At 49.7% G+C, this 23,642-nt stretch overlaps 7 protein-coding genes across 7 annotated transcripts; 2 read left to right on the top strand and 5 right to left on the bottom strand.

The window, feature by feature from the left end:
• Nucleotides 1-937: 937 nt before the first annotated feature.
• F5B22DRAFT_649848 (beta-glucosidase-domain-containing protein) lies at nt 938-2,610 on the bottom strand (the record flags this gene model as incomplete). Its single annotated transcript, XM_047979228.1, has 3 exons — nt 938-1,865; nt 1,914-2,143; nt 2,200-2,610. 3 exons carry the CDS (start codon nt 2,608-2,610, stop codon nt 938-940), a joined length of 1,569 nt encoding a protein of 522 aa, XP_047827520.1.
• A 1,778-nt stretch (nt 2,611-4,388) lies between these two features.
• Nucleotides 4,389-6,788, bottom strand: F5B22DRAFT_620226 (carbohydrate esterase family 8 protein). Its single transcript, XM_047975830.1, has 5 exons — nt 6,050-6,788; nt 5,899-5,920; nt 5,561-5,785; nt 5,302-5,463; nt 4,389-5,212 (listed from the first exon to the last, which is right to left on the bottom strand). The coding sequence occupies exons 1-5, from the start codon at nt 6,416-6,418 to the stop codon at nt 5,007-5,009; spliced, it is 984 nt and encodes a 327-aa protein (XP_047827519.1). The 5' UTR covers nt 6,419-6,788; the 3' UTR covers nt 4,389-5,006.
• Nucleotides 6,789-6,805: 17 nt separating this feature from the next.
• Nucleotides 6,806-9,321, bottom strand: F5B22DRAFT_391451 (uncharacterized protein). Its single transcript, XM_047971397.1, has 3 exons — nt 8,608-9,321; nt 8,231-8,540; nt 6,806-8,175 (listed from the first exon to the last, which is right to left on the bottom strand). Exons 1-3 carry the CDS (start codon nt 8,934-8,936, stop codon nt 7,222-7,224), a joined length of 1,593 nt encoding a protein of 530 aa, XP_047827518.1. The 5' UTR covers nt 8,937-9,321; the 3' UTR covers nt 6,806-7,221.
• Nucleotides 9,178-11,185, bottom strand: F5B22DRAFT_620223 (acetyl-CoA c-acyltransferase). Its single transcript, XM_047975829.1, has 3 exons — nt 10,832-11,185; nt 9,816-10,760; nt 9,178-9,754 (listed from the first exon to the last, which is right to left on the bottom strand). The coding sequence occupies exons 1-3, from the start codon at nt 10,985-10,987 to the stop codon at nt 9,557-9,559; spliced, it is 1,299 nt and encodes a 432-aa protein (XP_047827517.1). The 5' UTR covers nt 10,988-11,185; the 3' UTR covers nt 9,178-9,556.
• Nucleotides 11,186-11,470: 285 nt separating this feature from the next.
• On the top strand, nt 11,471-12,175 carry F5B22DRAFT_620222 (ubiquitin-conjugating enzyme/RWD-like protein). Its single transcript, XM_047975828.1, has 3 exons — nt 11,471-11,688; nt 11,745-11,809; nt 11,873-12,175. Exons 1-3 carry the CDS (start codon nt 11,647-11,649, stop codon nt 12,099-12,101), a joined length of 336 nt encoding a protein of 111 aa, XP_047827516.1. The 5' UTR covers nt 11,471-11,646; the 3' UTR covers nt 12,102-12,175.
• Nucleotides 12,176-13,827: 1,652 nt separating this feature from the next.
• F5B22DRAFT_391314 (kinesin-domain-containing protein) lies at nt 13,828-16,839 on the top strand. Its single transcript, XM_047971395.1, has 2 exons — nt 13,828-16,409; nt 16,463-16,839. Exons 1-2 carry the CDS (start codon nt 14,038-14,040, stop codon nt 16,704-16,706), a joined length of 2,616 nt encoding a protein of 871 aa, XP_047827515.1. The 5' UTR covers nt 13,828-14,037; the 3' UTR covers nt 16,707-16,839.
• A 1,076-nt stretch (nt 16,840-17,915) lies between these two features.
• F5B22DRAFT_391320 (uncharacterized protein) lies at nt 17,916-22,706 on the bottom strand. The gene is made up of 5 exons (XM_047971396.1): nt 21,940-22,706; nt 21,739-21,834; nt 21,028-21,677; nt 20,853-20,976; nt 17,916-20,795 (listed from the first exon to the last, which is right to left on the bottom strand). The coding sequence occupies exons 1-5, from the start codon at nt 22,190-22,192 to the stop codon at nt 18,391-18,393; spliced, it is 3,528 nt and encodes a 1,175-aa protein (XP_047827514.1). The 5' UTR covers nt 22,193-22,706; the 3' UTR covers nt 17,916-18,390.
• Between the last annotated feature and the right edge of the window lie 936 nt (nt 22,707-23,642).

Raw genomic sequence — 23,642 nt, 5'->3', positions numbered from 1 at the left:
CCGTGCTGCTCCGTCACATATAGTAAATCATCAATTCTGCATGTATAAAGGGCGCGTCGTATTAGGCATTAAATGATTGTAGTGAATATCTGGGTAGTTGAGATGCTCTTCCATGGGGCGAGATATATCTGGTGTTATTGAAATCGCTGGTTGGATGTTGTTTCGATACGTGACCAGCTGCAGCACGTTTGCTTATTGTCTTAACCTCACTTAATTCAGAACTCCCGTTGATGCAACTTGTAATATCACGGCACATGGGGGAGCACATGGATACGCCCTTTCTATTCGTGGATTTAGCCCAGAAGCAGTCGATGCTTATTCAAGAAGGTATTGCCATGTGGGATTGGCTCTATTTCTAAAAATAAAGAAATAATGAAGCGTGATATATACCAATAATATGTATGTCTCTCCTAAACACCCTTCTGCCTTCTCAAGAGTCACCATGGACTTCAAAAACACACAACAAGGCAAGTTTCTCGATAGCGTCATTTGTTTCATCTTTCATCATGTTCCGCGTATCAATAGCTTTTGCCTCCCCCCCTCTTCCCTGACCAACTGCACCAGGTACAACTATTCGGGTAAGAGGTTGATCCAAAAATATATATATAACGTAGCATGCAGAATGGGTATAATATTCCAAAATTCGCCAGAATCAACTTATACACCTCGCTTCCACAAATAATAACTCATACCGGGCAACCCTGAGCTGCCGAGCGAGAGTGTGTAGAATAGACAATAAACAATATCAACTAAGTCGTTCGTTATATGCAGGGACTCGATCGTGATCACGTTGGGATCCGGACCGTACTGCGGTATATACTGAAGTAAATCGGGTCAAAGATGACGCCATTTGCGGATTATAAATGTCTTCGCGCCGCAAAGAGTGCGAGAAAAAAAATTTTAACGGCCAAAATCGGGGGTTATGCCAACCTTCATCTTAGAGAAGATAGATTGCAGCCACGCATGCGACAATAAGACCCACGGCAGCACCGTCCTGGCGCCGACCGGCGTTCTCACTCTTGCTCGTCTCAGTGGGAGAAGACTCGCTCTCGGCCCCATTCTCACTTCCGCCTTGGCTCTCAATCTGAACTTCACTGGTGCTGTCCGCAGAGAAAACCGAAGTTCCCGTCGGCTTCTTGGAGGAAATAGCTTCAGTACTAGTCCCGTTTTGATGATACACAGCACCCTTAAACTCGACAGAGCTGCTTGAGCTTGGGACCGCCGAGTATGTAGTTAGCTTGATGCTGGTACTAGATGACGTTGTTGGCACCTCCGACGAAGATGACGTTGTAGGGGTAGGGGTAGGGGTGGACGTAGACGTCGGCGTTTCTGTCGTTGTTGGAACACTGGATGTAGTAGGGGTTTCTGTCGTGGTAGGCTCCTCAGTCGATGTAGATGTAGGGGTTGGAGTTGGCGTAGGAGTTGAGGTAGAGGTGGGTGTTGGTTCAGGGCTCGATGTGGTCTCATCATCACCGCTATCTCCACCATCACCACCATCACCGCTGGACCCGTCTAGATTGTAAACAATAATGCTTGCCTTGCCGCCTTTAGAAACGGTAACGACACAGAAGTCAGAGCCGCCAGCACCAGTAGCCTTGTTGTTGCTGACTATGCCGTTACCATCCATCTCGCAGGGTAGACCGTTACAGTTTCCATCACACTCGATCTTGAGGCCAAATGTGGGCTTCGTGCTAAATAGGGCACTGTCCTGCCACACAGGGTTCAACCCAAGCTTAACAAATGTGTTGCCGCTGCCATCGGTATTGGCACCGGCGACGTACGGAGCCCAATTGCCTATGGGCTTTGACTCGTCTCCCCAGTGACATCCCTCATCAGAGCTCACACCAGGCGCATTGATATAAAAGCTGCTACAGTTAGACGCTGGCTACAATAGGTCTGTTGAGTAAACTTACTGGGATGCTGTTGAATCCCAGTACGAGGGATCCGGAACGGCCAAGGTGGCACTATCATGGACATCGGTGGGAATGATCATGTCTTCGTAACCGGGCAGTACCGTCTGACAGAACGAAACGACGCTACCAGCTTTATTGACGGCCTCGACAGTACCAGTGCCATCTACACACCACGGCTTATCCTCAAAAGGCACTTCAATCTCACCACCGTTGCAGTAGATACCTCCGCACTAGAAAACTGTTAGTAGTTGATTCGTGTACACAGGCAGCGGAGGAGTGTACTAACAGTGGAATCAGGGTAGGTATAATGCGTGCCAGGTTTCCACTGAGCCATCACTTGTCCGGGAGGGCAAGCAATAGGACACCAAGTGCCATCAACACATTCCTGATCGGGTGCCAACGCCCAGCCTCCGTTCATAGCATCTGGGGTGACGGCAAAAAGCCCCTTTGATGTCGGAAATTCGCACTTTGCACCTCCGCGAGCTTGAAGCTTCTCCGGCCGGCGAGACTCATACCGAGGATTGGAAGTAGCATTGCTCGCAGCAAACTGATCTCTCTTGCTAGCGTGGTGGTGATGTTGATGGTGAAGATCTCGGTGTTGATGCTGGTGATGATGTTGTGCGCTAACACATTCCGGCTGAGTCGCCAAGAGCAGCATAGCCGACCCTACGGCGGCTTTCAACGTTGTTGTTTTCATTTTCGCGTCAGAATGTCGTCGAGCCGATACCAGAGTTTAATTCCTTCTCGTACTAGGACGTTAAGTGATCAGCGGTCGGGCTGTAGATCGACGTCGTGACGAACAAGGAGAGTTTACACTAATGTAGCTCCTGTTACTCCTACAGCTTTGGGGTACGCGCGATTTCTGTACGGAACGAGTGTAATGGGAGAATATCTCCCAGAGTGTAACGATTGTGTTAATGGTAAACGAGTGTGATAGAAATGAACGCAACCCACGACGACACGACTCCAGCGTAACGAGCGAAGAGAGTGAGTGGAAGGAGAGATTCGAAGGGAGGGCAGACTAGGGCAACGAAGTCATTATGGTGCTGACTGGTTGCGGTAGAGCAGGTCTGTTAACGACGAAACAGGGAACCTAACCAACAAGCTGATCGGTCCAGGCCACCTGGACCACACCAATCCTGGTCGGCCAGCGTGCCATTCCCAGACGAAGAGGGCTTAGGGCAAGACCAGAGCAGACCAGAGTCTTGATCTAGCCTAGGGGAAGACCCGCATGCCATCGGGTCATAAGCTGTTTTCTGAACCGTTGGTGGATGGATGGCCTGTGCTGGCCTTTGCTGGCCAGGGCAGAACAGGGTTAGACTGCGCGCCATGACTCCTGAGCCCGTCCGCAATGTCTGGGTGCGGTGCGTTGGGCGGTGGAATCTCTGGAATGAGATGAGCCAGTGTTCGAAAACGGAAATGTGATGGACGAGACGCGATGATTGGCTGAAGAGGCTCGTACACCTGGGATCGTCAGTGGGCCAATGACACCAATAGACGATAGACGATGGCAACCGAGACGAACATGCTAGGTATCTCCTTGCCTTTAACCATTCACCCTTAACCCTTACTCCTCCACCCTCACTCTGCCCTTACGTGTAATTAGCACATCTGGTGATGACCACTGGTCATACATCCCAGCGCCTAAAACCAGAAGCACACGTGTAGTTCAGGAGCTCTCTTTGCTCTGTTACTGGCCCTCTCCAATCTGCGCGATTCGGTTTGGGCAACGCGCTAGAACAGGGCTTCTGAACAGGGGTGGGAGAAAACTTGATCAGCCCCTTATGCAAGTGGCCGATCTAATTACGGCACTACTGCAGGTACAAGAAGGTCGTGAATGTGTGTACCTGATAGGTAATACCGGTACCTATATTAATACACATAAGAAATCCTAGTATGTTATGTACATCGTATTCTCGGTAGATTTATTCACGGCCATGCCATGCCAGTCACAATACACTACGGTGATTACTACACATACAAATTGATGGGAGTTATAGAGACTCTACCGGTATATTGTAACGATGAAGGAATATTACCAGTCAGGTAATGCTCTTCGTCTGCTTACATGGTACGATTTTCGCAAACCAGACCGCCAGCTATTAATCTGAGGAGGGGGAAAAGGCCCGTGTTAGCGGGGGAACCGTGTACTACTGACTGTTCAGATACTGTAAGCTCCAAGTTGGTAATAACTCAACCAATATTGTAACGACACACGACAACGACAAGAGACCAATCAGACCAGCGCAAGTTCTGTCCACGTTGTCGTGAACCGTAGGATTCCAGGTGCACTGTGACGGAAACCAATTTCCAACTCGCATTAGGGGCCGCAAACTTAGTACACTACACTGCATACTGATAGGCACATCTTACATAGTATATTGATGTTTTGGTCAAGGTATAAGACTTCAGATAGAAAGCATCTTATTAGACTTGAATTGGCGGTGAGATACGATACGAAAAAAAAGAAAATGAAAAAAAAATACAAAATGAAAAATGAAAAATACTCTAGAAGATAGTCAACTTGACCTCATCAAGGGAGCCAGCCACTTTAGCCTAAAACAAAGCCACGAAGACGGCGCAGCACATGGTATGGGTATTCTAGAGACCTGAGCCAATAATGCTGTTTCAGCTTTGTCGTCCCAAGGGATATATATAGTCTACGCCGTGATACTTAGAACAGCCTCAGCTCTGGTGTCGCTTTGAGATGGTTTCCTGGAAAGGCGCAAAAAGGGAGGAGAGAAAAACGCCATCGCTTTCCGTGACGTCTCCAGCGAGGATGTGTACTATGTATGATACTGTGGCCGCTGGCTTAATTCGGCTCGATTCTTAGCCCCATCACACTAGATATAGCTTGAGAACGACGGCCTACAAATGTCAATCTATCGAAACCGAAACTGCCAATAAAGAAAGATTATAAAATTCCTTAAATTGGCTGTATACATGGCATTAGGTTTCCGGCGTCAGTTGCTTCAAAGAACTCCCTAGCTTAGATGGCTGCCAACGCACAGGCCCTTTTGCTCAGCTAGGACACACACACAGACAGACAAACTGCAAAGCGACACCTGTGCGACCGGAATGCCGTCGTGCGCTCTAGCTCGGATAACTAGCATCATACCAAGCACCGCTCACATAGTCGCTCCCGAGCACCGTGCTCTCGCTCACGGCCGAGCGCAGCGTCGTCGCCCACGAGACGCGCGAGCCGCTGGCGCCCGAACCCGTGTTGGCGTACTCGGCGTAGTAGATGTTGCCGACGTCGTTGTCGCCGTTCCACTTCGACCAGCCGGCTGAATTGATGACTTTGATGCGGTTAGCATGTCGTCTCAGGTGGATCAGGCGGCTACGTATGTGGACAGATAGATAGGTAAGTAGGTAGGTAGGTACTCACCTGAGCTCAGCGCTGTGTTCTGGAACACGACGCGAGCGTATTTCCGCCACGGACGACCAAGGTAGTACGAGCCGCTGGAGACGGACTCGCCGGCGCCGGCGGCGACGTCGCAGTTGTTGAACAGGTAGTACGAGGGATTGCTCGAGGAATCACGGCCATTGGCTGGGGTTATTCGCGGTCAGCTTTGCTTGTATACCCAGAGCGAGTGTTACATCCATCTCTGCTGCTACGGATACCGAGGATGGGTGGATTTACGAACCTGTGATGTAGTATCCGCCATTGCGAACCCGGATATCGCACCCTTCGAACCACGCGCGCGCCCGCTGGCCGAAGATGAAATCGGTGGCGCCCGTGACCAGGCACTGGCTGTAATACTGCTGGCCCTCGTTTGCCAGGACCGTGTCCTGGAACCCGTAGAACTGGCAGCCGTAGTACCCACTGCTCGCCTGTGCGCTGAGCGCGAGGGCCTGGCTGCCTTTGCCATCTACACGCTCGCAATGTCGTTAGCAAGCTTCTTTGTCACTTTATCCTCTTCTGGCCCATTCTAGCCTAACAAGAATGCTGATTGCGATTAAGGTGTTATACGTAGGAACCTACAGGAGTTGACGACGTTAACGTTCTTGAAAACATATCGATGTTAGCAGATCGCTTTCATAAGCGGAGTATAGGATGATATTGCGCATGCAGGAGTATATGGCTTCTACCCAGACAGGAGAGAAATATGAATATATATCAAGGCATTACTTACATAGACCTTAACATTAGCAGCATGGACCCTCAACGTGGCAGACGCATCATTGTTCCCGGCAGAGGCAGCGCTCAGATTATACGTGATAGTAGCCTTGTTGTTCGCGTACGAGGTGGTGTCGGCAGAGTAGCCGTAGACGGTGAGCGCAGCGGAGCGCGAGGGGATATACACTTGCTCAGTGTAGGTGCCCTGGTCGATGAAGACGCACTGCGCCGTCCTGCTCGTCGTCGACAGCGAGTTGATGGCCGACTGCACCGTCGAATACGCCCCGCCGCTCTTCGCTACGTGCAGACAACCCGGTGGCGGGGACGTCCGGCTGGCGGCGAGCACGAGCGATGCGCTGCCGAGGAGTGAGGCGATGAATTTCATGTCTGCTAGTTTTGAAAGGCAGGATAGAAGAAATAGAACAGGAGTATATAATTGTCTTTATGTTCTCGAGATGATCAATCGCCGACTCGTTACTAGAGCATTCAATGATCCCCTACGATTTTCGAACGCACGACACCGAGTCTCAAGCTTCTGTACAAGACCGGGTAAAAGCCATCATTTATCGAATCCACTCAAGGAGCACGATCCTCTCACATCCATTGTCCCGGTGAAGTGTGTTCACTTCCCAGATCCCCCGCGGAGGCGAGGCGGCACTAACCTCTAGGCATTGTGGGAATCTGGGGGGCTTCAGGTGTGTTGTCTACGTACAGCAGCAGAATTGCCTTTCGCTTCTGCAGATCACTTTTGCCAGATCGTGAGTGGTTGGTGGAGAAACTCGAGAACAGCGTGAGATGGGCAGGGTAGCATTTCAACTCCTTTAGATAGTACTGACAATACTCTGAAGTATGTTCACCTAATTCAAATGGAGTGTGTAATTTCGAGTGCGAATACCCAACGCAGTTACAGATTTTCTAGAACACAATCCTCTTCTCTCTGAATGACGTTTTGACCGAGGTGGACATTCCATATCTGTGTTATTACTCGATGTGCTCAATTACTAATGCCCTCCACCAAATTCTTGACCCAAATACGGACAGGACAGGTTCAGTAATATCGGGTATCATTTAGTTCGTATACATCGTCAAAACCCGCCTCGACCGATGGCCCTCTTATACAATATATATAAACCACGGGACCTATAGATGTGAAACGAGAAACACGATGGGGTGCAGATTGGTCTTGTTTCACTGGTCTCTAACCCAACCAGGGATGTCATCGTCCTTCTGGGCAAGTACTTCAGAAACAGAAGGCCAGCCCGCAGCTACAGCGCTCCCTTTCTGCTTTGTGCCCGTAATAGCGAACCGACCTTGGGAATGCGCAATATACCCGTGAAGCAGCCCTTGCGCACAGAGAGAAGCTACCATGTCTTCGACGTGATCTGCGGTGACGGCCATGTTTCCCCATATCAAGCCCTCATTTGGACGTAGAATTTTGGGTCCTCCAGGTGGCGGGGCAAGCGTTGACACATTGGGACTGGAACCTGCACTATTGGAGACGGCCTTGAGTAGCATCTTGTTACTATGTGATTGGCTGCCTTTGACACCGGGATTGGCCGGTAAGTATCCTTCTAAACGTTTTTGAACGTATGAGGCGGTGATAAGGAGGTGTGGTAGCTCCAGCGTCGCGGCTTTGCGCGAATCTTCGGCGTCTGTGGGTGCGACATATGTGAGTAGAAAGGTCCGCCTAGAGAGGGAACGCCAGAGCAATGGGCGCAGGCGATAAGTAAGGGTAAGTAGTAACCCTTTGCGAAATAGCCAACTCTCGTTCATGTCGAGGGCCTGCTGGAAAAGAAGATAGTTTCCCGTGCGAACGGCCTGGGTAAACGGCGAGAAGATGGGCACTATCGATTGCATCTCTGGTCTCTGTAACAGCGTTGGAGAAGGGAGACGTCCCAGCATCATGTTAGAAGGAACTAGGTACGTAAGAATAAGGCGTCGGTGCTTTTGAAAGCTAGGTGGCGTCTGAACATAGGCCTGCTCAAGGCAGCGAGAAGCTCGCGTGAAGTGGTTGTTGATAAAATGGAACCGTCCTAGGTAATATAGATACGTAACCCTCTGCGCTGCTGGGTAGAATGACAACGGAGGGGCTTTGGCGCTAACATTGGTAAAAAGCTGTTTTCCCAATTGCGTCTTGCGACACTACGTCGAATTAGCACGGAGTTCGACACTTGATCTTTGATAGGAGGCTACGTACAGCGAACAATAGCTTCAGAGTGAGGTTTGCGAATATATAGACCCCGACTTTCTTACCGTCTGGCCGACCATATCGCTGGCTTGTTCGATCTGTAAGACATGTAGTGAAGAACTTCTGGATTACTTCTGCCGTAGTGCCAACGATTGAAGTTTGGTCATCGTCGCCCGTATCCACGGCTTTAAGCTTCTTAGTCAGATCCGGACGTTTATTCAGGGTCATCGATAGCTTGGACAGAGAGACGCATAAAGACACGCTCGTTTCAAGCATTATAAGCCCGTACGTCGGATGATTTAGTACTGTCGTACATGAACTGGCATCTGGGTCAGCGGTTCGGAACGCTCTAGTATGAAGGAGGGCAATTGTCAATAAGTACCTACTTGGTCAGGCCCATGAGAAGCTGGTGTGCGCCGAGAAGGTCATCGAAGTCTACATCTCGCCAGTACTCAAAGTATTCCTTGACAAACGCGATGAACCCTGGCCACGCAGTGCCTTGATCTTCTGGTAGGTCATCCTCCTCGGGCAGACACCTCTCGACGAGCTTTGCAATGGCATTAGCATCACGATAGCCGGTCTTGAGTTCAGTGGCCAGAGCATGGTACTGTTGGGGTAGAGGCGGCTCGACCCGAAGCCAGTCACGAAGTCCAATGCCGTTGCGTGTCTTCAAAAAGCCTCGAATGCTAGTCAAGAACTCAATGGCTAAAGCCATGGCGGACGGATTTGCAGATACAAGACTGCTACAGCTTCTTTTTCTTGGGGGTCATTCACATTATTTTGCATGAACGAAGCCGACCTAAGAGCTATTGATGATGAGATTGGTCACTGGAATCATCACCAGACCACCCTAGTCTCCTAGCACCTGCGTGTTCTCGAGATAGGAATCTCAGAAACTCATAAGACGACGCGGTAGTAAATGTGTATGTCGATGCTAAGCTACATATGTAGGTACTTGGGTACGTACCTCAAGGTTGTGGGTCACACTGCAGGTGGGCCGTTTCATTGAGTGTTCTTTCTTTATGCATATAGAAGTAAGCAGCCGCATCGCCTATGCAATTTAGCAGAATGACGTCGTTCTGGTGAATGCCATTATCACATGCCAGTTCAGTGAGTGAGTGCGGCTTCGCGATACCATTCTACATTACAACATCATCTCTACGAGTATCTTTTGTAGCTTGATTAAGCATGTCAACCCATCCTTAGGGGGGTTGAGCTTTGAGGTATGATTGCAATAAGAGAGCCGGCTTATCATGTCATTTGAAATCATCATTCATATTGCAAGGCTAGTGCCGCTTTTTGTCATAAGCTGTACACAAGATTGAGATATCATTTTCATACCTTTTCGATCCGTTGAACAACCACAGCTGTTGCAGCTCCGCCACCGTTGCAGATGGCGGCAACTCCGTACTCGCCAGGCTTGAGTTGATGAAGAAGCGTAGTTAAAATCCGAGACCCTGAGCTGCCCAAAGCATGACCTAGGGATATGGCGCCACCTAGGGGATTAACCCGCGCGTTTTCCAGGCCCAAGATCTGTCACGCTCTGTTAGTTATCGTGTTTTATGCGCGGCATTATGGATGGGTGAATAAATACCTTTTCGTTAGCCTTGATGACAGCTGCAAACGCTTCGTTGAATTCCCATACAGCCACCTGGTCCTTCGTTATTCCCGCACGCTCAAGCGCAATGGGAACGGCTTTGGCCGGGGCAATGGGAAAGTCGACGGGATCTACAGCTGCATCTGCGGAGCTGCAAATTCGTGCTAATACCCTCGAACCCGCCCCGAATTCTTGAGCAATTGCCTTGTTACCAAGCACCAAAGCGCTAGCTCCATCATTGAGGGTAGATGCATTGGCCGCTGTGACAGTACCGGAGCCATCGCGAAGGAATGCTGGCTTGAGAGTTGGCACTCGCTCTGGCTTAATATCTAGATATCCCTCGTCAGTGTCGATAATGGTGTCCCCCTTCTTGCCTTTAACGGTAACGGGCGCAATCTCGTCCGCAAATGCTTTGTCCTTCCAAGCAGCTTGCGCACGCTTGTAGGACTGAATGGCGTATTCGTCTTGCTGTTCACGGGTGATTTCGTATTTCTTAGCAGTCGTTTCGGCGCATATTCCCATGTGGAATTGATCGTACACGTCAGTTAGACCATCTTTTAACAGTCCATCCTCCACCTTGATGTGGCCAAAGCCGGGCAAACCACTTGCCCTAGGCATATAGTACGGAACTTGTGACATATTCTCCATACCGCCGGCCACCTGGGCTTCGCTCAAACCAAGCTGAATATTTTGGGCTGCGAACACAACGGCCTTCAGGCCAGATGCGCAGACCTTATTTATTGTGATAGCCTCGACACTCTTGGGTAATCCGGCAAATATCGATGCTTGTCTAGCAGGAGCCTGGCCGACGGAAGCTTGCAAGACATTGCCCATATAGACATCGGTTATCTTTTCAACGGGCACTTTGGACTTGTCGAGAGCAGATTTTATGGCGACAGCGGCAAGCTTCGGCGCAGATACAGTAAGAAATGAGCCGTTGAACTAAGAATGGCGGTTTGTTAGCTGAGCCATTGTGCATATAGTTAAGCAGCGGCATAGTCCAGCGAGCGTACTTTAGCTGTCGGCGTCCTGGACGCACTCAAGATATAAGCATCTTGAATTTCCCGTCTCAGGGCACTCTGCACCGAGAAGTGGCGACTTGATGTATTGAGAGGCACCCTGACGTGCGAAATGCCTCGGGCAAGTTGTCTACTTGTTTGTAACACCATGTTGGAAGTATGTAATATTGATCGAGAGAGTAACGAGAACTGTCAGCGGTAAATTGGAAAGCGCCCTGTGCTAATATTTACGAAAGAGACGCCGAAAGACTTTCTTTAGGTGACATCTCACATGATTATGTTCTAAGAATGTTTGATTCAGCAACGTGGGCGAGATGCCCAGGTTGAGTCGCTGCGCTTGCCGACGCTATGCCTCGGCTTTTGGCGGGACAAGCTACCTAGGTACTTGACTCCAGGTTCCCCACGTCTGTTGGTCTGTCGCCCCTACCTGACCTTCCCAAGGTATGCCAAGCTTTACTAGGTATTAGGTACTTAAGTAAGTACCTGGCGAGCCTGGCTGGCCCCCACCATACATCGATAAGTGAATTTACCAGTTCCATGCATCTGCCTCCAGAGCGTTTAGCCTTTTAGATGATATCCTTAAATAGGTATAAGAATTACCATGTTTACCTCATCATCTTATCCCGCCTGATTCCCTACATCACATCCCACCTCATTTCACACATACCAACCATCTTTCAGCACGCTCAGAAGATCGCCGACCCTTTCAATATTTTGCCGTGTACACGCCCCTTGGGCATTCGAGGTCCCTCCGTCTTGTTTCAAACTACCGGAACATATCAGCATTAGCAACCAAACCATTAGTCATCATGTCCACCGCTGCCCGCCGTCGTTTGATGCGAGACTTCAAGGTATGCCGGCTGCTGAGAACCATCCGCGTTTTTGACTAATCAGTCTTCTTTCGCAGCGAATGCAGACAGACCCCCCAGCTGGGGTATCTGCATCGCCCGTACCTGACAACGTCATGACCTGGTAAGACCAAGGCCGCAACCCGCTCGATATCCGTAGTTGCGCCAGACTGACCTTCGCATCCAGGAATGCTGTGATCATCGGGCCCGCCGACACTCCATTTGAGGACGGGACATTTCGTTTGGTAATGCACTTCGAAGAGCAGTATCCGAACAAGCCACCTGCCGTGAAGTTCATCAGCCAAATGTTCCACCCCAATGTATATGCTACCGGCGAGCTTTGCCTGGATATTCTACAAAACCGGTGGAGCCCCACGTACGATGTGGCTGCTGTTTTAACAAGTATACAAAGGTAGGTGCGGTCCCCGACATCGTATGAAAGGGCGATGCTAACTGTGGCGTCTTCTAGTCTACTTAACGACCCGAACACGGGATCTCCTGCCAATGTTGAAGCGTCAAATCTCTACAAGGATAACCGAAAAGAGTACACCAAGCGGGTGCGTGAGACGGTCGAGAAAAGCTGGGAAGATTGATCCCATAAATCAAGCCCTCGCTGGGCGAGTCACTGCCTCGCAGCGGGAGTTCCACTACCGGAGTTGGCGTTTTGGCAGGCTGGAAGGGAGCATACTTGAAGGTAGCGAAACATAAGGCGTCACGGTAGGATCACATCTACAAATCCGCGAGACGTCATCCGGGTAGGTACCCGTGTGGCGTTCGTAATGGGTATATAGTATGCGTGCGTAACAGACTTGTTCCCTTGGGACTGTCTATTTTATCATCTGTTTCTTTAGGTTCGTTTCGCATGAGGGCGGCGTTATCGCAAATCATCTCTTATGGACTTTACCCCCAATACTACTCGACTCCTCGATTTCCCTTTGAACGTTTCTCATGCCAAACATATCTACTCATATTTAATCAAGCCGCTGCTGCAGCGTTTCACAGAGGACTGGTATGCCGGTTCATTGTGACGCCAACCTTGCTGTCCTTTTAGCGTGAGCATAAGCCTGGCAATACTCAGCTCTTATCTACCTATTATATATGTATAGTCCATCATGGTGTATTGTAAAGTTGAGGGATGGGCATGCATAATTCCGTAATCTAAATGCATAGTGCACCAAGCTGCTGAACCCTGTACCTGGCTAGTTTCGCATAAATCAACATGGAAGTTGGCAGCCTACACAGTACATTAAGTAGATGCCTGGGATTTCACTCAGTCGTCAGGTGCCTGATTATCATCATTCTCAACAGACTTATTTGTTTATCTTTTCGACAGCATGACTTAACAAAATAGAAAATAATATAGACCATGGCTTTTTAAGGCATGCTGGGTGATTACCGAGTAGATTTGTCTGTCTGTCTTGCGGCATGTGGGCTTGGGTACATTGGTCCGATTCCTCGACGATGATTTTGCTCTAGCGCTCTAGGTACCTAAATAGCATAACAGAACTAGCAGGTGGGGTAGATGAGGGGAGCCGAAAAACCCCTTGATTCTGGTTTGGAATAGTGGGCGGTAGTGGGCTGCAGTGCGGTCAGGCACAGCGCAGACAGCGCCTCAAACCCGCCTAGACATGCCAGTCTTCCAGGTGGCCATAGGGGCACAGACGGGGCGCTATTCAGGGTTATTCAGGCACCCGCCCCGTCTCAACCCTGTCCCTTACTACTCCTCCTCGCCGGTATCTCAGCTTATCGACTGTCCCCCCCAGGTGCAACGTACACGCTGCCTCCAAACTTGTACATCCAACGCGACGCTGGATATTTGGGCCGGACTGCTCTTCTCTGCACCCATCTCTGCTGCCGGTCGTCTTTCTTTCTCTTCTTGCTCCCGACCGACAACATACATCGCTTTGGCCCGTTCGCCGTCGGCCGTCTAGGCGGTCGAGCTGTGTCAGAGTAGATCCCACATAGCTCTATTCGGCTATCATAATATGACATAAAACTGCTCGTTTCGTTTCCGTTTCTTCCCTGTTCCTCCCACCCTCGGCATCCCACCACTTGCTGCGCATACCCGCCTCGTCGCTACGTTGCCTCCCACTTCGCCATGTCGAGCGCCAACAGTATCAAGGTCGTGGCCCGCTTCCGCCCGCAGAACAAGACCGAGATTGAACAAGGCGGTGAGCCTATAGTTAGCTTCGATGGCGATGACACCTGTGCTATTAATGTGCGCACCGCTCCTCCCTCGTTCCCCTATAGCTCCCAATACCTGCCCATGGGCCGATGGAATAACTGCATCACTGACTCTCGCTGTAGTCGGCTGAGGCCGCTGGTTCTTTCACCTTCGACCGGGTGTTTAATATGAAAGTGAAGCAGCATGAGATCTTCGATTACTCCATCAAGCCCACTGTCGACGACATTCTCAACGGCTACAATGGAACCGTTTTCGCGTACGGCCAGACTGGTGCCGGAAAGTCTTACACGATGATGGGAACGAATATAGAAGATGATGTTGGCAAGGGTATCACCCCCCGTATTGTCGAGCAGATATTCACTAGTATTCTGTCAAGCCCCCCAACTATTGAGTATACCGTCCGAGTTAGCTATATGGAGATCTACATGGAGCGTATTCGTGATCTGCTGGCACCACAAAACGACAACCTGCCTGTCCACGAGGAGAAGAATAGGGGCGTGTATGTCAAGGGTCTTCTAGAGATATATGTCTCGAGCGTAGAAGAGGTTTTCGAGGTTATGAAAAGGGGTGGTAACGCCCGAGCCGTTGCTGCCACCAACATGAACCAGGAATCTTCCCGCTCACATTCCATCTTCGTCATCACCGTCACCCAGAAGAACCTCGAAACGGGGTCTATGAAAGCCGGACAGCTGTTCCTAGTCGATCTTGCCGGTAGTGAAAAGGTTGGCAAGACTGGCGCAAGTGGTCAAACGCTCGAAGAGGCAAAGAAGATCAACAAGAGCTTAAGTGCGCTAGGCATGGTCATCAATGCTCTCACCGATGGGAAATCTTCGCACATTCCTTACCGTGACTCCAAATTGACCAGAATCTTGCAAGAATCCCTCGGAGGTAACAGCAGGACTACCTTGATTATTAATTGCTCACCAAGTAGCTATAACGATGCGGAAACACTCAGCACTCTACGATTTGGCATGAGGGCCAAGTCCATCAAGAACAAAGCGAAGGTTAATGCTGAACTCAGCCCAGCAGAGCTCAAGGCCATGTTGGCAAAGGCCAAGAACAACATTACAAACTTCGAAAATTATATCGCATCATTGGAAGGTGAAGTGCAGCTTTGGCGCGCCGGCGAGTCGGTTCCGAAAGACCGCTGGGTGCCTCCATTGTCAGACGGTGCTCCAGCCACAAAGCCCGATAAGCGGCCGTCGACACCATCGCGGCTTGTTACTGAAAGTCGATCAGAAACGCCTGCACTCACAGATCGCGCCGGAACCCCCAGTCTCCCTCTTGATAAGGACGAGAGAGAAGAGTTTTTGCGAAGAGAGAATGAACTTCAGGATCAGCTGGCAGAGAAGGAGTCTGCCGTAGCAGCTGCTGAGAAGACTCTCCTGGAGTCCAAAGACGAACTAGCATTCCTCAAAGAGCATGACAGCAAAGTTGGCAAGGATAATGAAAGGTTGACGACGGAAGTCAATGATGCCAAAATGCAGCTTGAGCGTTTAACGTTCGAGAGCAAAGAAGCCCAGATTACCATGGACGCGCTAAAAGAGGCAAATTCTGAACTCACGTCGGAGCTTGATGAAGTCAAGCAACAGCTCTTAGATGTGAAAATGAACGCGAAGGAAACAAGCGCCGTTTTGGACGAAAAGGAGAGGAAGAAGGCGGAGAAAATGGCTAAAATGATGGCCGGTTTCGATCTGGGAAGTGACGTATTCAGTGCTAATGAACAGTCTATCGCAAGCGCTATAGAACAAATTGAAGCTTTATACCAGCAGAGCTATGAAGGGAACCCTATTCCTTCGGAAGACCTGCAAGAGGTCAAAGCAAAGCTAGTGGAGACGCAGGGCATCGTCCGACAAGCAGAGCTTTCACTTTACAGTGGTGTTTCCGGCGATGCAGAGACACGTCGGCGAATAGAACTAGAAAGCCGTCTGGAAGCCTTACAACAGGAGTATGAGGATCTCCTCACTCGCAATCTCGGAGACACGGACATTGAAGAAGTCAAAGACCGATTACAAAAGGCCTATGCCAATAAACAAACCACACAGATGGAGCTGGTTGATGAACTCAAAGCTGACATTGCCCAAAAATCATCTGAAAATGCTCGGATGAAGACGCTAATAGACGAGTTGCAGTCTCGCATCAAATCAGGGGCTGTAGCGGCCCCTGGCCTTGCTAATGGCAAGACTATTCAGCAGCAAATTGCCGAATTTGACGTGATGAAGAAGAGTCTGATGCGAGATCTACAAAATCGATGTGAACGCGTTGTCGAGCTCGAGATTTCGCTTGACGAAACCCGAGAGCAGTACAACAACGTTCTTCGGTCATCTAATAATCGCGCGCAGCAAAAGAAGATGGCGTTCCTCGAGCGTAATCTTGAGCAGCTGACACAAGTCCAGCGCCAGCTGGTCGAGCAAAATAGCAGTCTCAAGAAAGAAGTGGCAATCGCTGAGAGGAAGCTCATTGCCAGGAATGAGCGTATTTCAAGCTTGGAGAACTTGCTGCAGGAGAGCCAAGACAAGCTAATTGCATCAAATCACAGGTTCGCTCTCCTCCCAATTCTGAAAACCTGAAACGTACTAACGAGGGTCGCAGGTTTGAGTCTCAGCTCTCGGCTGTTAAGGAGCGGTTGGAAGCAGCGAAAGCGGGCTCAACTCGTGGTCTGAACGCAGCATCTGGCGCTGGCGGGTTCAGCTTTGCTAATGCCGGTAGCCGCATCGCAAAACCACTCCGAGGAGGCGGCGGCGATGCGCCTGCGCAAGTCCCCACCATCGCCAACCTGCAGAACGAAGGCAATGCGGGTGGCAAGAGAGGTAGCTGGTTGCCCTTCCAGAGGTAAACCGATGCGTAGTTGCTGTCGTGAAGTCTTGCTTGAACACCTCAAGGAATTACTTGCCATGGGAAATTATGAGTTGTCACAGGAATATTATACCCTCATGAACTTTTTTTTTCTTTTTCTGGCGCTCCATCCTGGGATTTACAGAGCGGAGGTTTCTTCCATGGACGGCATTTACCTTGGGGGATCCCAAACGAGGATAAATCATTCACGCATGACCGCTTCAGGCCTCTTGTGTTGTCTTTTTGGACGAGGGAAGCAAGTGGCCACTACCGACTACCCCTACAAATAACTTTTTTATATGTCGTTGTTTTATGTTTTTCAGGAGTTTGAATTTTAAACAAACTGAAATAAACCGAGCCGTGACACGGAGAAATTATATGGGATGGATGGATGGATGGATGGATGAAGACTTTCTGTCTGGGAAATGAGCGATGAAATAAACCAATGAATTCTATTCTGTCTGAATGGGTAGAAGAGAAGAGAAGGAAAAGAAAGAAATAAAGAAGATTCCCTCTTGAGCGGATGGGTTGGTGGGCGGTTGATGGATCGCATAGCGCAGTATAGCAGCACAGTACAGCATAGCGTAGCATGCCAATAGACAGAACACAATTCTCACGCCTCTCTGTCTGTCTGTCTGGTTGGTTCCCGGATTTGATTCCTCTTCTCGCGCCTTGCTTGATAATCTCGTCTTGCGAGACTTTGTCTTGTTTCTTGTGTATTGTGTTAAAGAGCATCGGGGTAGATAAGGTAAGGTAATGTAGTGTAATTAATTAATGAATTTCCCAACTACACCCACCCATCTACTAATTAAATTAAATTAAATCCGTGCGCATGGAATATACACATTCGCACTATATACTCATTCTATACTGATACTTGCTCGTTCTATAGTCCGATGGTATGGTTACTAGGTGAGTTACGGATCGAGCATGTGAATGAATAGGGTACTTAATCACTAACGAATATGGAAATAAGTAGATGAAGAGATAAATAAAGAGATAGGTAGGTAGGTAGGTAGGTAAATAGGTAAATAAATCGATAGATAGATAAATAAAAGTATATAGGGTATATGTAACGTGATACTAACTAACATAAGGCTAGTAATAGTAAGTAGAGCTGCGGCTAGTTGATGAGAGATGGATGATTGATGCTGAGAACCATGCAGTGTGGTGTGTTGTTTGTGGTGTGATGTGGTATAGTAAGTTTGCGTTGCGTTGCATTGTGTCGTGCAAATACATCGTGGTGATATGATGAGTAAAGTAAGTAATAGCTAAGGTCGAGTTGTTCCCAGCGTTATACGCAGGTAGATAGGGGTAGGTAGATGTGGTGGTTAGGATAGCCTGCTTATTCGCTCGCTCGCTCGTTTAATTCGTCTCGTCTCATCTCATCTCATCTCGTCGCATCGCGTCCCAACTTCCAACCAGACACTCATTTAACCCCCCTTGTTTCAAATAAACATGCATCTTTTCTCAACGCATAAAACGCACAAACGCCTTCTTTTCTTTTTGTCCCTCTCGCTCTTGTGCTACACCGAGCACCTCGCCGTCTACCGAACAAGCAAGCAAGCAATGAAGAAGCGCCAGGTTTGTATGTGCCTAGGTAAGCATGTGTTGGCATAGAACATGCAATAATCGAGTTCGCTTTGAAATCACGTTTTAAATCCATTTGCGCAGAAGTAGTTGTTTCAGTCGCCCCTGTCCGAGTCCAAGTCCATTTTCTCTGTGGTTTCCCTCGGATGCTCGGCCGACCCAGCCGTTGAGCTCGCCTCGGTGCTTCTCCTCATCTCGCGACCACTAAGCAGGTCGGGCTTTTCATCACCTTCGCTCATATTGGCCTGAGTGTTTTTCTGGTCACCCTTCTGCGGCGTGGATGTCTGGTCCCTCGAGGCCTTGGGTGTCGTCGGAACAATGACATTGAGAACGCAGTCATCCAAATGCTCATAGAATTCCTGGGCTGTCGAGAATCGTGTTTGGCAGATCGAGCACTTAGCATCTCCGCCGTTGCGAGAGCTACCCCCACTGATAATCATCTTCCGGCTGTTAGGCGGTGTCTGCTCAACATTATGTACTGCAGTTAGATGCCGCTTGAAGACGTCGGCGCGATTGAATGCCTTCTCGTACGCTGTTCCTGGACCTGGACAGAATGGACAGACCATTGTCCCTTTATAATGGGTAAGAGCATGCCTGTTCTTGTCATACTTACGGGCAAATCCTTTAGTATGGTACTCGCACGTCTCGATCGGACACTTTTCTGGTCGCTCTTCTTGATGTGTTAGCATATGCGCTGTTAGATCCTTGAAGACTCGACCACAGTCCGGGTGTGGGCAGCGATTTCGATTATCCTCGGCCTTCGATATACTGGGGCTGCTATGAACGGTGCTTTCTAACGAGGGTGGCATAGATGGTGCTAGTATGGGTCCCTGAGGGGGCGCAGGAGCAAGCCTCGGGGCTTCTAGGAATGATGGCTGTCGAGGCAGCGTGTACTCCTCTATCATTCGGACTTCGTTTTCGTCTTCCCCACTCGAACTGTCGTTCTCGTTGATGTCGATCGATTGCCGAACTTCCCGCATCCAGTCTTTGAGAATGGACATCGGGGGCCAATCGCCACTCGCCTTGCCGCTCCTGTGGGGGTGGAAATGCGCGCGTCGCAGGTGAGCTGCAGCATTGTAATAAGCACCGTATTTCTTTTGTGTGACACATGCTTTGCATTTAGATAGAGGAATCAGTGGCTGCGGTGCGTTTGGGCTTGGGTTAGGTGGCTCAGTGCAAACCCATCGCTTTACTAAAGCGGCATGCTTGGCATCGGTATGCCTCCGAAGTTCGTGTTCACCGCGGAAGCCTTCGGGGTATTCGTTGCATTTTGAGCAGAACACTCTACGAAGAGGTGGGCGTTGGTACGAGGTCCTTAGCTTTGTGGGCGAGCTGAGGCCCCGTGCGATTGCACGCGTAAAGGCGGGGCTTTCCGCCACGGTGTGCCTCCTTTCCTGCTGCATTCCGAAGGCAGAGGGTAGCATATCCTGGTCACCTCTATTCGCCCAAGGGTCTATTGGTCGCCATTCGGAGATGGACCTGCGGGGTTCCCCAGCCTCACCAACGACTGCCGGCTGGGTGTACGAAACATGTCGGTAAATGGGCGTCCGCTGGCGGAAGAACCCGTTGAACCCGACGTTGTCAACCAAATATCCGCTTCCTAGTCCTAGCAAGAAGTCTTTAGTCGAGCGAATGCCCCAGGGGATCCAATCTTCTTTTCGAATGGCCGCTAGCGTTGTGACAAATAGAGCTCGATCGTTTGAATCCATTTCTAAAACCGGGCTGTCCAGTATCATCGGGGTGGACCATGCAAACACGTGAACCAGTGCCTTATACACGCTGTGCATTGCCGTAGCTCCCCCAGAGATGGGCAATCCGTTTTGAGCCTGAGCTGAAATATTTCGCGATGGGGTCGAGATGAGATCGGCTAGGATCGTCCTCACAATGCTAAATATGCAAAGCGAAATGAAAATAGCAAGCCAGCTTTTAGGTTCAGATACGACCCTTCGCATGGTCACACCTTCGAAAGACTGTAAGAATTGAGCCATGCAATTATAAATCAGTCGGTTACGACTATCGTAATCCATATCGTCAGGGAGAAGTTGGGCGTTAGAAACATTAACTTCCGTTCGTATCGATGGCTCCGGCTGCTGTAAGTCGTAAAAAAGTATCTCTCGTAAGAGAAGTTTAGCCCGGTATAGGACTGGGTAGTGTACAGCTTCGGACTCCCTACTATCCGACATAAAGCCTGTCAGCCTGAAAAGCTCCCAAAACTGAAAGGGGACGCCTTCTGTGTTCCAGCTTGCGGCAAGCACTTTCAGCACAGGTGGTGGATAATCTTTGGGTTCTTTTGAATAGGTCGCCAAAGTAGGGTTGGGCATGGGTAGAGTTGCCAGGTCCTCAGTCCACCAGAATCCATCATTAAAATCAAGATGGCTTTTGACTAATTCTACCATATTTTGATTAACAATGTACGTCCTTTCGAGGTAGTCGTTCATGTTTCGACGCCTTGCCATGGGCGATGTGACTGGTGTGTGTGTCTGCCTCGGGGAAAGAGCTTCTATTTCACAGTTAGACTGTACCATAGTGTAGCATTACCATGAAGCCAAGAACCTACCCGGCAGCATATAATCGGCCAAGTTGGCCAGAGGTCCACGGTGACATCCAAGAACTGCCCAGAGCTCATCGCCAACAGAAGTTGGCTCCTCAGAACAGAACGCGCAGTCGTCTCTCGAGTCACACTGTAATTGATCAGCACGGCCAAATGCCCCTGATAGCGAGAATGAACTTACTGGCTTAGCCTGGACCTTGCAGCGAAGACAAGGCCCGGTGTCGCGGGGAAGTCTTAGTTCTCCAATCGACTCCAACCTAGAATGACCGACTCTACTTCGCTTAAGCGGTGGGAGCATAGGATCAACCTCTGGTTCAACTTGCAGTGAGCTACGATGTTGAGAAGGGAATTCGTTTGTCGGAGGGTAGCCCGGGACTGAACCTCGCCGATCTCTTGATTGGCCAATTGTGGCTAAGCCCGGTAACGCAGACGGCACTGACAAACGGGGTAAAGGAGCAGGAGAGCCCTGTTTGAGATGATCTGCACCAAAGACTCTGGGCTGTGATGAATCTGAGAACGATAGCGGCAATACGGTGCTGATTGATGGCCCCGAATCTCTTTTTGCAGGGTGCGCATGCCGCTTCACATGCTCATCTCGATCCTCGGCTGTTGAGAATCCGTAGATTTGATGAATGCACTCGTCATGATAGCATTTGAACGAGACCTGACGCCTCGATATTAACGGCACAGAACCTCTTGTTCTCCATCCTCGAAAGACAGGGTCATAATGCGATATGTTTTGATCCAACCATGAAGTATACCCCAGAGGCGCCTCGCCGTGAGCAGTGAGCCCCAAGGCATCAAGGAACCTTGCATCATAAAGATCAAGACCTAATGTGGAAATATCAGAGAATGCGATTGACGATGCAAGCTTTGCCGCACAATCACGTACCTTCGTCAATCAGGTAGCTCTCAATGCATTCGCATCGGTACTGTAGTGACCTAGCTTCCTCAATCTCACATAGAATAGGAACATTACCAGACAAGTCTTGGCAGAATTTGCATCAGTATTTTTTAGTCCATAGATGAATAATACAATGATACATATATAAGTGTAACTAAGAGGGGGGAAGTAGGGAAAACAAGTACATACTTTGACTACGCACATACGTCTCGAGAGCACGTAGCTTATGCTGTAACATAGCCAGTTCAAGCCGGCTGTTGGTAAGTTGTCTAGCCGGAAGCAGCGCAGCCAGTTTCGCCTGAATTTCAGCTTGCTGGTCAAAAAGTCTTCGGATCGTAGGGTCCAGTGAAGGGTCAAAACCCGGTGCCGCCACCGAAGTCTCCCGGGTATCCAATATGGAGCCGCGACGATCCTGTCGCGACTCAAAAGGGTCGGTGGCCATCCTCCTCGGATCTTATAATTTCATATAAGAGCTTTTCGCGGGTTTCCTCTTGTTCACTCTCTGGTCCTTTTTTCGCCTGTTCAGTATTTCGACCACCTCCCTCCCCAATCCTCGCCCTGACAGGTCTAGAAAGCCGGTACAATGGGAGTTGGAAGCCTCTCGCCAACCCGTATGTGAGGTGAAAAATGATTAGGCCGGTACTCCAGGTGATTGCGCCCCGTGAGCGGACTGGATGCGTGTTTGGGGGCTCTCCACCTCGCCGGGCTCACTCTCACTCTCGCGTCTGAATGTTCTATAACTAAAGACATCAAATGCGGTTTTGCCGAGGGGGGGCGCGAGGACAACCAAAACCACGATCTCGGGAATTAGGGCGAGTGTCTAGAAACACCAGACGATGCGAAGAAAAATGTTTAAATTGGGTTGACCTTTTGATCAAGTACTCATGATGCTGACATGGGCCAATGACAGGACAGCAACGAATTGGGGAACTTCGGCTGATCTAGGTTTTTTTTTGACGTACAGTAGGAAGAGAGGGATGCGGATTATGAACTTAGACCAGCTGGGCCCATCCCGGTCGTGGAAGACCCCGGGCTGAATCTGGATGGAGAAATAATGGGGTAGCGACCTCTTATTCCCTAGGCTTCCTAGGCCGGGCCAGTTTTGTATGCTGGCGCAAGTGTCTCGGTATCAGGTTATCAGGTAATCAGGGCCGCACGAGGGTATCGGCGCCAGGCACACACACACACACACACACATACACACACACGCGCGCGCGCACACACGCACACACCACTCGACCAGGTATTTAGTAGGCGCCTAGTCTATCAAGTGGGTGTGTATAGCTTATACTTGGTAGGTAAGCAGCAGCAGCAGCAGCAGTAGGAGACGCCGAGGGAGGAAGAGAAAGGGGAAAGTCGGGTCAGGTGTAGAGGGGATCGTGATGATGCTTAAGATGATGATGACAGCGATGATGATGGGCTCAGACAACAAATTGGCTTGGTCGTAGCTACTAGCAGCTACCTACAGGAGCTACCCTAGGTAGGTCGACAATACCTCATGTAGGTACGCTATTTCGGCCGTCAGGACTGGATCAGGGCAAAGGCTGGCTCGCGGAGAGGGCCTTGGGCCGGGGGGGGTTAGGTCAACAACGGTGGGTCGTAGCCGGTCGACGACGATAGATAGATTAAACAAGAACCCTGGCTGGCAACGAATATACCTACCTACATAGGTACCGGTAGTGTAGTAGATGTAGATAGTATATTACCAGGTAAGGATAAGTAAGTACGTGTAATAGTAGGTACTATGTGAGTAGGGATGCTGTGTAGCTACATACATAGATACCGGTAGAAGATGCTGGGTACTGACTGTAGGTACTTACAGACGTGTGTATCTATCTACCTAACATATATGTACATAGGTAGGCTCTGTACATGTGTGCTTACTTGACCTA

The sequence above is a fragment of the Xylaria bambusicola genome (genome assembly GCF_022495145.1).
Source record: "Xylaria bambusicola strain CBS 139988 unplaced genomic scaffold F5B22scaffold_47, whole genome shotgun sequence".
NCBI lineage: Eukaryota > Fungi > Ascomycota > Sordariomycetes > Xylariales > Xylariaceae > Xylaria > Xylaria bambusicola.
This window is presented reverse-complemented; position numbering and strand designations above follow the sequence as displayed.